This window comes from Trachinotus anak, unplaced genomic scaffold (genome assembly GCF_046630095.1).
Source record: "Trachinotus anak isolate AG129_WGS33_773 ecotype Australia unplaced genomic scaffold, CSIRO_AGI_Tana_v1 ptg000005l, whole genome shotgun sequence".
In the NCBI taxonomy this organism is placed as follows: domain Eukaryota; kingdom Metazoa; phylum Chordata; class Actinopteri; order Carangiformes; family Carangidae; genus Trachinotus; species Trachinotus anak.
This window is the reverse complement of record NW_027273856.1, coordinates 25,914,789-25,929,725: the sequence shown is the minus strand read 5'-3', so window position 1 is coordinate 25,929,725 and position 14,937 is coordinate 25,914,789. Positions and strand designations below refer to the sequence as shown.

At 41.8% G+C, this 14,937-nt stretch overlaps 1 protein-coding gene across 8 annotated transcripts in view; it reads left to right on the top strand.

The window, feature by feature from the left end:
- The window catches only part of utrn (utrophin), a 169,508-nt gene that overhangs the window by 116,250 nt on the left and 38,321 nt on the right, over window positions 1–14,937 (top strand). For all 8 annotated transcript variants that reach the window (XM_071479337.1, XM_071479338.1, XM_071479339.1 and 5 more), the window contains 5 exons: window positions 1,337–1,415; window positions 2,788–2,848; window positions 9,056–9,117; window positions 10,357–10,431; window positions 13,272–13,473. In XM_071479337.1, coding sequence (XP_071335438.1) covers window positions 1,337–1,415; window positions 2,788–2,848; window positions 9,056–9,117; window positions 10,357–10,431; window positions 13,272–13,473 — 479 coding nt within the window. The remainder of the gene's footprint in view (window positions 1–1,336; window positions 1,416–2,787; window positions 2,849–9,055; window positions 9,118–10,356; window positions 10,432–13,271; window positions 13,474–14,937) is intronic.

Genomic DNA, 14,937 nt, shown 5'->3' with positions numbered 1-14,937 from the left:
ACAGCTGTGATCAGGCTGCCACAACACCTGCGGTGTGTGTCTCAGTATTACAGACCGCCATTACTGCCCTGCGACTCAGACTGATGACGCAAAGCAATTCCACAGCCACTTAGGGCACAGGTGCTCTCCCTGAGAGGTCAATACACATCTTTTACAGGAGAGCAGGAGTGAATGTGTGTATGATTGATAACTCAAGCTGTAAGAAGTTTCACCTTTCAGTGAACACACACTGCAGTTGAACTAGTGTTATTATATTGCAATATAACCATTTGTTTTTCAAATACATTTTTGTGATAATAAAAGTAATCTGGAGCATAAAAAGAAAAATAGTTTTTTGAGTCTTGGTTTTGATCATATTTCTTTAATGCTATGCTTACATGCACACAATACCAGGTTTAAGATCTGTGTGTCATTGCCATTGTTTTAGTCTCTCAGCTCTGTACTGTTTCAGGTATCTCAACAGTGGAAGATGAGAAAAGTTTGGTTTCTGGGTGCTTGGTTACAGCTGCATTTATAGCCCTGCTCGATTTGGCTTCTCATCTTGTCACCAGTAATTGAAGATGAAAGCAACAATACAATTTATCCCCTGCATTTCCCTTAATGTCAGACTTTCACATGCATTTCACTGCAGACATCAAAGCATCATATATCTTTATAATTTTATCCCTGCATGTCAGCAACATTATGTTTTCGGGTTGTCCGTCCCATTCTGGTGAAAACAATATTTCAGCCTTAAGGGATTTTTCTTGGACTCACGGATGAACTGTTTAGAATTTTGTGGTCAAAGGTCACTGTGACCTAATTATGACACAGTGTATGTTGAAGTGATGACATTTATAGATTATATGCATTTATATCCAGAAGGTAAAAGGTCAGTTTCATGGTGACATCATAAACTGCAAAACCACGTCTGGCCATTACTCAACACTGTAACTCAGGAGTAACAGAAGTGGAGATTGTGACCATTTTTCCTGCAATGTCACTCGTTGAAGGAGGCATTAATTCCAGTCTTTGTTTTGCTTTTATAACTGACCACTGACGATACGACACATGAGACATCAGTGAAGTGCTATACAGTGGTAAATGACGTAACATAAACAGTATATTAACTGTAAATTCCAGTTATAATACACTCTGTATTTATACCTTTTGTGAGAAAAAAATGTCCTTGAGTGTGGGGTTTAAAAGCAAATCCACTTCAACTTAATTGCACTGAAATTGAATTCATCCCAACCATGACGCCACCTCCAGCCTGTGTAAAGTTGTGTCGCTCTGAGTGCAACTCTCAGGTCCACAGCTGACTCTCTTCTCTCCTGTCCGTCTGGTCATCGTGCAGGTGGCGGTTGAGGACAGACTGAAGCTGCTTCAGGAAGCCCACCGAGACTTTGGCCCCTCCTCCCAGCATTTCCTCTCCAGTGAGTACAGGGCCAATTACCTCTCTTAGGAAAAAAGAACATTTTGGGGCTTGTTTCCACTCAGTTACACTGTTTCACATCCGTTAATTTCTTCATGTCGCATCATCTCATTCTCTGTGTTGCTATCATGCTTACTCAGTGGACATGTGGGTGCATTCGCTTACTCACAGTTTGCAGACGACGCCCTTTAGTCTTGAATAATGCAAGGCTTAATTACAGCTCTCCACTGACTCCCTCCTCTTTCTTCCTCTTTAGAGTGGTCATTAGTAGAGAGAGAGGAACAGAGAGACAAAGCTTGAGAGAAGAGACAAATGCAGGAGTGTGAACATTAAACAAAGCACTCTCTCTCTCTCTCTCTCTCTCTCTCTCTCTCTCTCTCTCTCTCTCTCTCTCTCTCTCTCTCTCTCTCTCTCTCTCTCTCTCTCTGTCATCATTTTCTATAATCATACAGACATTAGCGTTCTTTCTGCTCCACCTGATTTGCTTTGCTGGCTGTCAGACACGAACACAAAATGGACGGTTTGTGATTCAGGACAGGTGGTAAGCTCGGCCGCCGCGCCGTGTCACCAGCAGACTGAATTTACTAAGTAAGCCCTGCTGAGAGCTCAGCAGCTGCACCAGACAAAACACCACTCTGGCTCTTCTTTCATCTCCCAGGCACTATGACACTATCTACTCCATCACATATTCGCTCTCATTACACTGGTAGTTTAATATTCCCTCAGGGATCAATAAAGTACTGTGGTCTTATCTCACCCTATCCATCTCGTATATCTTCCAATCTCGCTTAATCTCTTTCTCTTACTGTCTTTTCATCTCTCTATCTGAGCATAGAGCTGTGTCAAGGAGGAGGGAAAGTGGGAGGGCGATAAATCAAACAACGTTTGTGCTCTATATTGCTCCTGAGAGTTTCTCAACTCTTATATTTGGCTATATTTGGTTTTAAACATTGTATCAGCTTGTCACTTTTAAGATTTCCTTAGTCTGGCAGGATTCATTGTTTTTCATACCCACAAAGATGAACAGAAACCTGGGCATGTGGCAACTTTCTCAACGGTTTTTCTTTTTTTGGCTCTGTTTTTTAATCTCTTTTTCCTCTCATTCCCGATTGTCTCCCTCGCCCTCTTCCTTCTGAGGGACTAATACCCATTTACGTTCTTTTCCCCTTAAATTTTAATGGACAGTGAGAGTCTTCTGTATAACGCTACACTGTGTTATTATGTGGATGTGTTGGATGTGAGAATTATTTCACGTCAAGGAACAAACACTAAATGGATTATCATACTGCATGGTGAAATTGTTTATTTAGGTGGTGTTTTGATTTTGACTGCTTGACTCTTCTCTCTCTCTTTTTCTCGCTCTCCATTTGCAGCTTCTGTTCAGCTCCCCTGGCAACGTGCAGTATCTCAGAATAAGGTTCCATATTACATCAAGTAAGTGGCCAGAAATTACTTCAATAGACTTCTTTGTGCCTGTGTTAATTGTTTGCATTTGTGTGTGCATGTGTGTTAGTGTTCATCAATGATAACTATACACTGGTAAGACATTCAACCTAGACCAGTCAGGATACTGTCAGTGAAACGCTGTTTTTATCAACACTTCCTTCATTTTTTTGGTATTTATCTCCATCTCCTATATTAATGGTTTCCAGTGACTCTTTAATACACTACTGATTCATCTGACAATTCTTTTGAGGTCTGAGGAGGTCACATCATGCAGTATTTAAAGAAAACAAAGGTTGGAGGAAAATGAACTGAATTTTGCATTGCAGAGTGCATGTATATTTATGATATGACCTCCTCTGAGGTCGTTGATCCTCAGGTCATGAACGATTGTTCTAGACCTGTGATTTAAGCTACTGTTGACCTGTAGATTGCGCAAGTTCATAAAAATATCTGCAAAGACTTCTTGAATATGTCTAATGAGTCATTTATGGGCCATGACATGTGGGTCATGCAGGTTAGAGCAATCAGGCCAAGCCAAAATATACTGGGTAGTCAGACAGAATGAAACTTTGTTGAGTTTGGAGATTTCCTCCTCAATGCACAGTGGACCCAAAATGTGATTACTATGGTGGTGGAGTTGCATTTATGTTTTTGATTTTGCATTTCAGAAATCGACTCTGAAAAAGCCCATTATCTCAAACACTTTTCTGTGGGTAATCTAATACTCTCTAAGCTATTTCAACCTTTTCACATCAGAGCTGTGACCTCTAGTGACCTCTCACATACATCACCCACAAATGTTCAAATGGTGGCTGTTGTTTTGTGTATATATCTTGCTCATGTATAATTTATTTTACTCCCACTCAGGAAATTCTCTCTGCCGATTTGGTCCTCTGTGTATATTAAAATTCAAACTGTTTCACCTGCACATTTCTCATGCAGCCCTACATTAGCCCCTCCTTTTGAATAGATAACACCTGGCTGAATCCCAGGACAGCTTCCCACACTGTTCACGGTAAAACTTTAGCTTGACATGTTGCTTCCCATTCTAATTTGTCCCAAATCAGGCCAAACAGCAGTTTTTATTTAAACAGGCAAACAGATCTGCGTGGGTAGCAAACAGGGCAGCTTCTCTGCTCTTCAGGATATGTCAGTTTTAAAAGTTTGAAGGACCTCATTATCCAGAAATGATGTAACAATATGTCAGTGAACTGCTGACAAACCAAACCTGAATTCACCCTCATTTTTGGGTGTTGGTTAGAAAACTCTTTGGATAGCAGTTTCAGCTATCATTTATCAGTCCTGTTGTCTTTGTTTCTCTCTCCCTCCTTCTGTTACAGCCTAACTGGGATTCATGATGATAAAATGGGTGTAATTTTTTTGGGCAGCCCCTTAAATCACCCTTTGCCCTCAGTTGAAATGTCACTGTCTCAGCTGAATTGTCAAATGGTCATTATGCCTCTGCTGCGGCAGCCAGGCCCAGAGGCATAATGTTTTCGGGATGTCCATCCATCTGTCCGTCTGTTTGTCCCATTCTCATGAACAGGATATCTCAGTAACGCCTTGAGGGAATTTCTTCAAATTTGGTACAAGCACTCACTTGGACTCAGGAATGAAATGATATGATTTTGGTGGTTAAAGGTTAAGGTCACTGTGTCCCCACAAAACATGTGTTTGTTCAGTGTGATATCTTAAGACCACCTTGAGGGAGTTTCTTCAGATTTTGCACATACATTCACTTGGACTCAAAGATGAACTGGTTTGGTTTTGGTTGTCAAATGTCTGAGTTCAAATCACATTCTTGTGAATGTGATTTATCAGGAACGTCCAAAGGGAATTGTGCTTCTAGAAAGCTAGTAAAACTCAAAACAAATTAAAAGTAGTTGATTTAAGGTAAAGCGTTTTCATACAAACCGAAATGAAGAAAAATAGGACTTAGACAAAGAGAGAGGGGGGAGGGACACCTGCGCTGTGTTTGGGCCTGCGGCTTGGCACTACAGGGGGATCAGAGATGAAAGCCGGAGAGAGGCAACGACTCAGAGGACAGGCTTATAACTTTAAAGTCAACAACAGCCTGTGATCACAGATATGCCCATCCAATGAACCTGCATCCACCCACTCGCACAAACAAAGCATCTCTGCACAAGGGCATTCGCACAAAACAATACGCACAAATGCATTTAGACACACAAGCAGAGAAACACACCCTCACACTGAAAATGAAACGCTGGCACACACCCGAAGATGCATATGAACTGAGTTGAAACTTGCAAACCAAATGTGCACACAGACTCCTTTTGAGCACACGCCATATGTTCTGTCGATGCCTCTAGGATGGTTGGACCAGGTTTTTTCTCTCCATGGTAGCTGTCTCATCAACCCTGTGTTGCCTCTCTTTAACCACAGTGTGTGGCATTTCCCTCATTTTAAAATGATGATTTTTATGCTGAACACTGCCCTTTCCAATCCTCCACACACGAATACTCATGCACGCAGACCCACTTAATTTGCAGCTTGAAAACTGAACTCTAAATCCATCTCCAGGACTAATCATAGGTCGCATTCAGTGCAGTGACATACTTGGGACACCCGCATCACTCTTTGGCACATTCATTTCCCCAAACCTTTCCTCTTCTTCTCTTCCATCTCCTCTCATATTGTCTCTTTTCTTTGGGCTAACAAAGGGCCCCTGATTAAAACTGCGCCTTGTCCACCCCCTGTAGTGAGGAGTTCAAGCGACATATTGGGGGAAAATCAAATGGCTTCACACTTGTTCTACGCCAGCAGCCTCATGCTGGCAACCTTGCATGCTGTCCCATTTCACCCATTCTGGCACTTTAGTGGCTCTTTAGGGCATTCTGAGAGGAAATCAAGCAAGACTGCATCTCTGCAAAGATTGGAAAAGGTCTCCTCTATATTCCAAGGTTTTTTCTGGTTTGTACTGTCTCTTTGTGTTTTTGTCAGGAAACATTTGGTTCTGGGAAATTATGTGTGTGGTTGGTTGTATCTAGCAGATCTGACAGCCTTGATATACATGGATGGTCAAATGTGCATCCTTTCCTCAAGATGTCTAGTCTTTAAAAAGACTCCCAAGTTTCAACTGTATTTCAAAAACAGAATACTGATACTGATGGGAGGAAGAGGGTTAATTTTAAAAAGCGAAGAAAGAGGCCGAGGAGGAGAAGTGAAAGCCAGAAAAAGACACAAGTCAAGTGTCGAATGCAGGCACTTATCACCTGTCAGAGACACTTTGAGATGTCTGGCAGGTTGCTGTCACTGAGAAAAAAAGTCCCTTAAATCTTCCTCTTGCTTATTCAGACATTTAACTAATTCTGTCTCTTTGGATACCCAGATACGCTAGTAATCATTCATCTGCACGCTCATGATTATTCATGGTGGGCTCTGAATGTTTGACAGTGACAAACTCCCAGCAGCAAAGAGAAGTGTTGTGCAGATGCATTGGCTGGTTTGCAGCCAACTGTTTGATGGGATAAATTCACCCCTTGCCCCAATAGGCCAGGAAGGGCTGGATGTATCCCCGGGATTTGGTCATTTACATTTCTGCTCGGCAAAGGTAACATTTAATATTTTGTCCTTTTGTTGGAGCAACAGGAAGACAGGCGTGCTTACTAGTAGTAAGAAAACGTAGTTATGGGTAATTATGGTGCAGCACAGAAGAAGTGAGTAATTAGCAAAACCACTTTAACCTTCCATTGGACTGTAACAGTTGGGAATAGCAGTTCTACACGGAAACGTCAAAGGAAATACCAATTATTTTTGATAAGCTTAATTGTTATCATGTTGATCTGTTAGTGTAAGAGGGTCAGGCTGCTCACTTCTGTTGGGTGACTTCAACTGCCTGCTTCTGTTGCTCGCTCAGACAGAAATCTCTTAAAAACATCTTGCAAAAGGTTATTTTCCCACTCATAGTACCCCAGTGGCTACATAAATTTCATCCCCTTCTGCCTGCTGCAGAATGCCTGCTGCAGTATCCCCTTCTGTGACCCCATTTCATTTGTTGATTCTGTGGATGTCATTAAATGATGTTTATGAAGGAAAATGTCACACGCATTGCATAAGACCCAAGCGGCTGCATCCCCAGACGCTCTCGCTCACAGTCAGCCACCTCCTGAAAAATCAGGACAACCTGAAAAAGGCTGCTTAAATTGGCACATTTTAATTCTCATTTGTTTTGAATATAAAGACGATTAGGAGTTATTTCCTACTTGGAAGATACATGCCCAACAAAAGTAGAAGTGAGGGATCATTGTTGATTATCTGGTCAGATATAGACCTAGCCTGTTTGGTTCGGTTCAAAGAAAACCCGGTGTGTTTGACCTTTTGACCTGCTTCATTAAAGCTGTTATGAAAGCTGTCATTCGAACTCTGCTCCGAGACCACCTGAAAAGGAGGGACTCGGTCCACTTTAAAGCACTGGTGCAGTTTGTTTTTTGGTGTGAGTTCACTTGAATGGGAAAAGTGGTGTCAGACCACTTACAGCTTACAGCTCTTGAACACAAACCAAGGCATGAAAGCAACCTTAGGTTCGAAATTCCTCACACTGTGCTGAGGTGGACCGAGGATGTACTGCTGTATGCATCTCCAAGAAGCTTTCAAATATCTGCTCTGCAGTGTTATTTAAACTGTAGTAGCTTTGTAGTAAATGTGTCATCAGTTAGATTTTCTTCCTTGTTGCAGAACAACAAAAAATGCTCAGGCATTACAAAGGGAATGCGATGAGGGGAAAGTGTAGAGGACAGTTGAATCTGACAACTCAGTTGTCCTTATTATGGCATTCATGAGCTGTGGATATAAGCACAAGCTGTCTAATCCTTTTTGATGTAAAGGCTGCCTGCTTTCTGCTGTGTATGAAACAGATATGAAACAGACATATGTTATGATGTGATCATAACATTGTGTATCCCATCATTGTGCTAGCTCGGTCTTGTTTGTGATGTATCCGTCTATAAGTGACTGATAGAAATGTTTTATGGCGATAGCTGTCGGCCAACTGTGTCCTGAGCTGGATAGGCAGTATTCCTCTGTGTTTGTGTGCAGTAAATGTACTTTCAGGCAAGCCCTTTGTAGTCTGTTTAAATAAAACCCAAGCCTGTCCCCACTACAGGGATGTTCAGGCATTAGTGATGCATGTGCAGGCGCGAAAGTCATCAGGCCATTGAATAGTGACGAACATCTGCAGATGAGGAAGGCTACTGTCGTCCTCTTTGCCACCTCAGTTCACTGTCAGCACTCGACTTCACTTCCTGCTGCCTGTCAGCAGAGAGCTAGCCGTCATAAACACCACAAGGGAGCCACCGCCTTCAAAAAAAAAAACACCTTCCAGAAATCTTCTCGAACATTTCACACAGATCTGAGTGCAGCCTCTGACAGCCAGGCGCCTTCTTGAAATATACACACCGAGGAGCCACATCACGGCCAGCAGAGCTCAAACAGATGTGCTGATTGGCAGCTGCAGCCTGAGAAAAGCCAGATTCTTTGCTGTCCTATGTGGGAAGGCAACTGTGTTTGATGGGTTTTAGCACAGGTTGTATTTTATTTATTTTTGCAGCGTTGTTTTTTCTCTATATTTAGTTTGTTCTTATTGTTTTGTATGTGTGTAAATGTGTGTGAGGCTTCTCTCTGAAGTAGAAATGTAAGCAGGCAATTGAGACTTGCTCCCTTTATATTTATCTCCCATGGTTTCTGCAAAGACAGATGCTGTGGTCATGAGAGGGATTCACAGTATGTGGCTATTTTTGTGTGTCTTTCTTTGCTGTTTCATTCAGGGGACCTAGTGATTTATGATTTGTGGGGGAATCTGTAGCCTCTGTCCCCAGTTCAGCCGCGCTATGAAAACAGTTGGTAATAAAGCTATCGACGATGTTTGCACATGTCAAATGATGATGATGATAATGATAATAGTGATGTTAGTCTGTGCATTCATTCTGACATGTGTCTACCAGTGTTATTGTGAGTGTCTGTTTTTTTTTTTTATCTTGGCTTTTGAATTCCTTTTGCCAATCACTGTTTTTTTTCCCTTCTTTCTTCTGTAATAATCCTTGAAAATATTTGTCAGTTTCTGTGTGTTTTTGTGTATGTGTGTGTGTGTTCCTGTTCTCTTTGTGTGTCAGCGTATGTGTTTTTTGTATTTTATTTAGTCCAAATGTTCTGTTTTTTTTTTTTGGTTTTTTTCAGTCACCAGACACAGACAACCTGCTGGGACCATCCAAAGATGACAGAGCTCTACCAGTCACTTGGTATGAAACACACACAATCACTATGTTGTCTTCGAGTCCTGAGTGTCGTAGGTTATATTTTCAAGAATAAAAAGTTCACATAAATGCTTTGTTTTGGTTTTATCTGCCCAGGTTTTGGGATGCTGTCACTGTGTCTTAGATTTATGTCACCACTGCAGTTCAGTGAAGGAGAATTTCATTTGTGGTGCTCCAGGTATTAAAAAAATTACATTACAAAAAATCTGTAGGACCATTTTCTGTCCAGAAACCGTGTCCCTCTGTCAGTCTGGACAATCCACAAAAGACAGCATCAATGTCAATCTTAACTGTTGGATGTTTTTACAGCATTTCTGTGGTAAAAGTTCCAATATTAACTTTTCACTGTACACTGTCCACAGTAATGGTCCTGCTGATTTTGAAAAGAGATGTTGTTTTTTAAAATGTAATCTGTCAGTACCCTGAGCACCACAAATGAAAAAGAGATACATATTTCAGAATGTGGGCAACTAAACTCAAAACTATCTCATGGCCAGATGACTAAAGCCTGTTTTAAGGCAGTTCACTGGTCGCTTAAAGGACTAGAGGCACGTTTCACCAAAGCAATCTGTGGGCACCACTTACATGCAGATCATAAATGGTGGCAGTGTCACATTTCAAAAATTATCATCACACACAAAATTAACTTGAGAGGAAATTATCTCATGTTGCAAATTGCAACTTGCATGTTGTAATTTGGTGAAATGAGCTCCTGGTCTTTTGAAGACTGATTTCTGGTGAGGGATCAACTACATCCTGCATATCTATTTCTCACTTGTCTAGTTAGTTTACACTTCACATTTAACTTGAGGAAAATTGCACCCTGATCTTCTCCCTCCCTCCCACACCCGGCTAATATCCATATGCATGTCTGTGTCCCTGTGGGGTGGCCAGTATGTCTGTTCTTTAATGAGCAACCGGATAAGTAATAAGCTGTGAAACTTTGGGAGCGTTTGCTGTAGGCCAGCAGCTCAACAAATAGCAGCAGGCCCCCACCGAGACAGAACTCACTAACCTAATTACACAGTCCACATTGCCCCCCCCCTCCCCCCAGTCATCTCCATACACAATAACTAACAGAAAGCCAGCTTTCATTGTTGACAGAAGTCCTGCTTGTGTTGCCCAGTAGGCAGATTTTTGTTGCACTTTGTTTTCTGATTTTCTGCCTCCGTTTTCTTTTTGTCCATCTACCTTTCATCTTCCCGTCTCCATCCCTGCCTGTAGCGGACTTGAACAATGTGAGATTCTCAGCATACCGAACAGCCATGAAGATCCGCAGACTACAGAAAGCACTGTGTTGTAAGTAAGACAGACACACACACACACACACACACACCTTAATACCTACAGTCGTGGTCGACTTCTTTTGAAGTCTGGGTGCAACGAGGGGATGCAGTAATGATTTGAAGCTTTGCCAGATGCTATGCCAGAGCAGCACAGGCTATTTTGGCTTTAAAATTGCACACACTGTGTCAGTGTGTATGTGCAGCTGGTGCTTGTATTACGCCTGTTGAGCAAAGCCTCATTTGGTGTGCACAGGTGGAATTTTTTTAAGCTTTTTTTTTAAACATTTTTGTCAAAACACGAGAGCTGCTGTTTACTTGTTCATAATGAAAGCTTTTGATAAAGGCAGCTATTACCTACAGTCTCAGGTGGCCGTCAACCCAGTCTGCACACACACACACACATGCACACACAGACAGACTGCAGGTGTGTGCTGACTCCACCCTTGTGGGCTCAGCACAGTGTAATAATGGTGACAAATGTTAACTATTATCCAGCTGGTGACACTATTATAGCAACACACACTGCGAGCCCACACTGCTCATTTACATCCCGCTGTTTGTAGGAAGTTTGCTCTGTGTGCGTGTATAAATATACCCTGTCTGATGTAGGTGTGAGTGCAGCATGAGACGCGTGTACCTGAATAATCGTGGGTATCAAAGTGTGTTATTGTGTTTGTTGGTTGTTAATGAGTTTGAGTGATGTAGGCGTTTTAGTTTGCTATCTCATATTGCCTCTCTGATCGCATGCGTGTGTTTTTTTTGACGGGAATGCATTAGCCCGAGTGATTTCAACTTGGGGCACTGCAATTCAATTTCATCCATTAGATTAGAACAGTCACAAAAGTGTGTGTGTGTGTGTGTGTGTGTGTGTGTGTGAGATCACACTCAGAGCAGAAGGATCAGTAGTTATTAGTTATTAGCCTGGATTCATGTGGAATCTTTGCTTGAAGACCTGAGTGTGCTGTATGAATGTGTGTGATTGTACGTGTGTACGTGGCTGTGTGTCAAGAGAATGACGCTTACCCCCCCCCCCACACACACACACACACACACACACACACACACACACACACACACACACACACACACACACAAACAGGAACAAACATGACAGGGATACTATAAAACGGCTAATTGGGTTAAGTCTGTGCCAGGGGGCTGGAGAGGCACAAATGAGCTTGCGTGGCACCCCGCTAATGTGCCGCAGCCTCTGAGCTTCATATCTGCATTTGTAGTGAGAGAAGTAAAGTTTTGCTTTCTGACAGCATGGCTACCCCACTGTGCCTCCTCCACATGGGTGCACCCCAGTAATTAGCTCTGTCTGGGGCTCAGGGGGGTAACATAAGGCGAGGAGCTGTGGAGGGGGTGACAGTGATGGGGCAAATGAGGAGATTTAAGTGAGGAGAAGAGGTGAGAGGGATGAAAGCTGCAGAAGAGGGAGCAGCGTTTAAATTTTGTGAGGGGGTCAGAGAAAGATTTCACAGAAACCATACAAGTGAAACGTTTTTGAACTTCCTGTATTTTTGTCTTTATTGGCTAATACTGAACTAAAACAGTGTAATCAATACCCTGAAAGCAGAAACAAATGTCTAAATAAGGTTGTAACATTTATATAGTGGTAATGACCCATATCTGTGGTCATGCTAATGAACCACCGGTAGCTTTGTTTTACCACCTTGAGCTGTTTACGTGTTTTGAACAGAGATGGGATCAATTGGTTTGTACTGGGCCTTGAATAAAACACTAATTAGGAATCCAATTAGGAATCCAATCAGGATCTGAGTTTGCCCTCGATAGGTCTATAAATTCATATGAAAACACTGTGTCCCGTTCATATGATCTATTAATGCGACCCATGTTTTGAGTATGCAGTATATTCAATCTTATTTTAGTTATTTTATCTCATATTGGTTCTTCAAGACTTCAAGGAGTGTCAGTATCTGGATATGAGACAGCTTCTTTGCTTATTTTAAGAAAATAATATTTTAAGACTTAAAACAACCACAGCTTTACAGTCAGACACCACTGACCATTTGTGTGTGTTTGTATGTGTGAGTGGCAGTATCTACTGCACAACATCTGCTGAAAGTGTCGCGTATTTTTATCTATTTCTACTACTCTGTTATGTCTGGTGTGTTTGTGTGCGTTTATGCAGCTGGGTACTTTGTTTAATAGTGTTGTGCCAAAGAAACTCGATCATCCTGCTCTGTTAAGTCTTCTCTCTCTTTTTTCCACTTGGTCATATTCTCATAAGTGAAAGTATAGAAGACGATGGAACTATAATTGAGATATTGATATTAATAAAACTTTTTATTTTTTTCTTCATCATTGGAAATTAAATTAGAGGAAACTGGACTGATCTCAGTCTGCCTCTCTTACATTTTTTCCTCATTTGTCTTTCTTCTGTTCAGATTTCTCCCACACATTAATATTTCACCACAATGATCAGTCAGTCTGTGTCTGCACTCCCACTAGACTTCCGCACTTGGTTGTTTTGAACTATTTTGGACAAAATATCAGTCAAGTCTGCAGTTTTAAAGTGCCTCTATGAATAGTCTGCTACTGAAAGCCCAAGTTGGAAGGGTTACTAATGGTTCTAACTTGCTCTTTTTTCTGTCTGTCTCCTCTTCTGTTACCCCTGATGGGATTTCTTGTTCTCTTTTTTAACTTTGTTCCTCCCGTCTGTTCTTTTTAACCTTTGTCTGCTCTCCTCCCTTCTTCCCTTCAACTTCGTTCTCCCAATAATTGTCCTCTCTGTCTCCTCCCTCTTTCTCTTCCGCTGTCCTCTTTTTTCCTTTCGATCTAACTCTTCTCATCCTCTCCCACTCCTCCCTCCCCCCTTTCCACCTGCAGTGGACCTGCTGGACCTCAGCGTGGCCCAGAACACCTTCGAGCAGCACAAACTCACCAACAACAATCAGCTGCTGTCTGTTCCCGACGTCATCAACTGCCTGACGTCCATCTACGACGGCCTGGAGCAGGAGCACAAAGACCTGGTCAACGTACCGCTTTGCGTTGACATGTGTCTCAACTGGCTGCTCAATGTTTACGACACGTACGTATGACATCTCTTTTGTATTCAGGACAGGAGATTAGGCAACAGTCACCAATATGTCAATTGCACACGTTGATACCTGCATATTGGCCTTATGAAAATGTACTCTAATGTGGTTATTTGTTTACATATTTGAACATGTGCAACAAAATACAGTGTGTAAAATGAAATTACATCAGATTGGATGAAAGTGGCAGAACTGAGGCATCTCATCACTATGCTCTTGAATTTTCTAATCCATTTTTGTTGGTCCTATCTGTGCATAATAATTTAGTTTTACATATTTACACACTCATATTTTTTACTCTTCACATTCAGATGTTGTCAACATGCTATACACATCAGCAAGGGCTCCAGTTGGCATACAAATGGCCGTTACACACTGCGTTTGTTTGGGAATAGACATACACAGGCACATGTGCAAATATGCTCTGCACTGGCCTGAACAGCATGGACATACAGGACTCTCTGTATACTCACATGTGTGCTCACATGCTGTAAATCATCTTGCTTCCTGGGCTAAACATTGTTTGCGGGTACACAGAAACTGAATTAGAATCTCGCCAGCTCACCCACAAAGATAGACTTACAGGAACATACATACTTATTTCAAGGTTCTTTGCTTTCCAACCACATAATGATTTTCTGTCTCTGCTGTTGCATATAATTCACGTCTGCACTGAACCTAATGCATATAAGCATACTGTGTACTGTAATATAGAGTGGCTAGAAAAGGTAAGGTTAAGATATGGTCAGGTTCTCATCTAAGTTACACTTCTGAACAAACGCAATCTGTTTTAACCAATAACACACAATAATTTGCAGTGTAGCTTGAAACTTGTATGTGAACCTGTCGGTCAGGGGTTAACAAACCTGGAGTTCAGTCAGTGAAACCAGATTGGAGCTGTGGGTTACAGCTACTTTGATTTATAAAAATGCATTTGCTGATGTGAACCAGACATGAACCAGACCAGAAAAAAGATCTCTGAAGACATAGGATGAAAGATTGTTGATTTGCATTAAGCTGAAAGGGTTACAGAGTCAACTCAAAGTCATCCGTTTAAGATATTGATCAGTTCACAGTTAGACAAATGGAGATGGTAAGATGATCAGTGTGGTAACGACAAACCTCAGAGTAACAGCTAAAGGCTTAAAGGATCATTGGAGCTGGTGAAAGTGTCTGTGTTCAAGTCTACAATATGCAAATCATGGTGCATGGTTGCAGCGGGAAACCACTGCTCTCCATAAAAACATCACTGCACCTGACACTCCACAACACTACTAGGAAAATGTTTTGTGAACTGATGGAACTAAGGTTGAATTGTTGCACTATGTATGGTGTAAAAAGGACACTGCATAACAACATGACAACATCATCCCAAAGGTGACATACACTGCAGGGAGCATCATCATTTGGGGCTTTGCTGCCTCTGGGCCTGCACAGCTCGACATCATTAAGGGGAA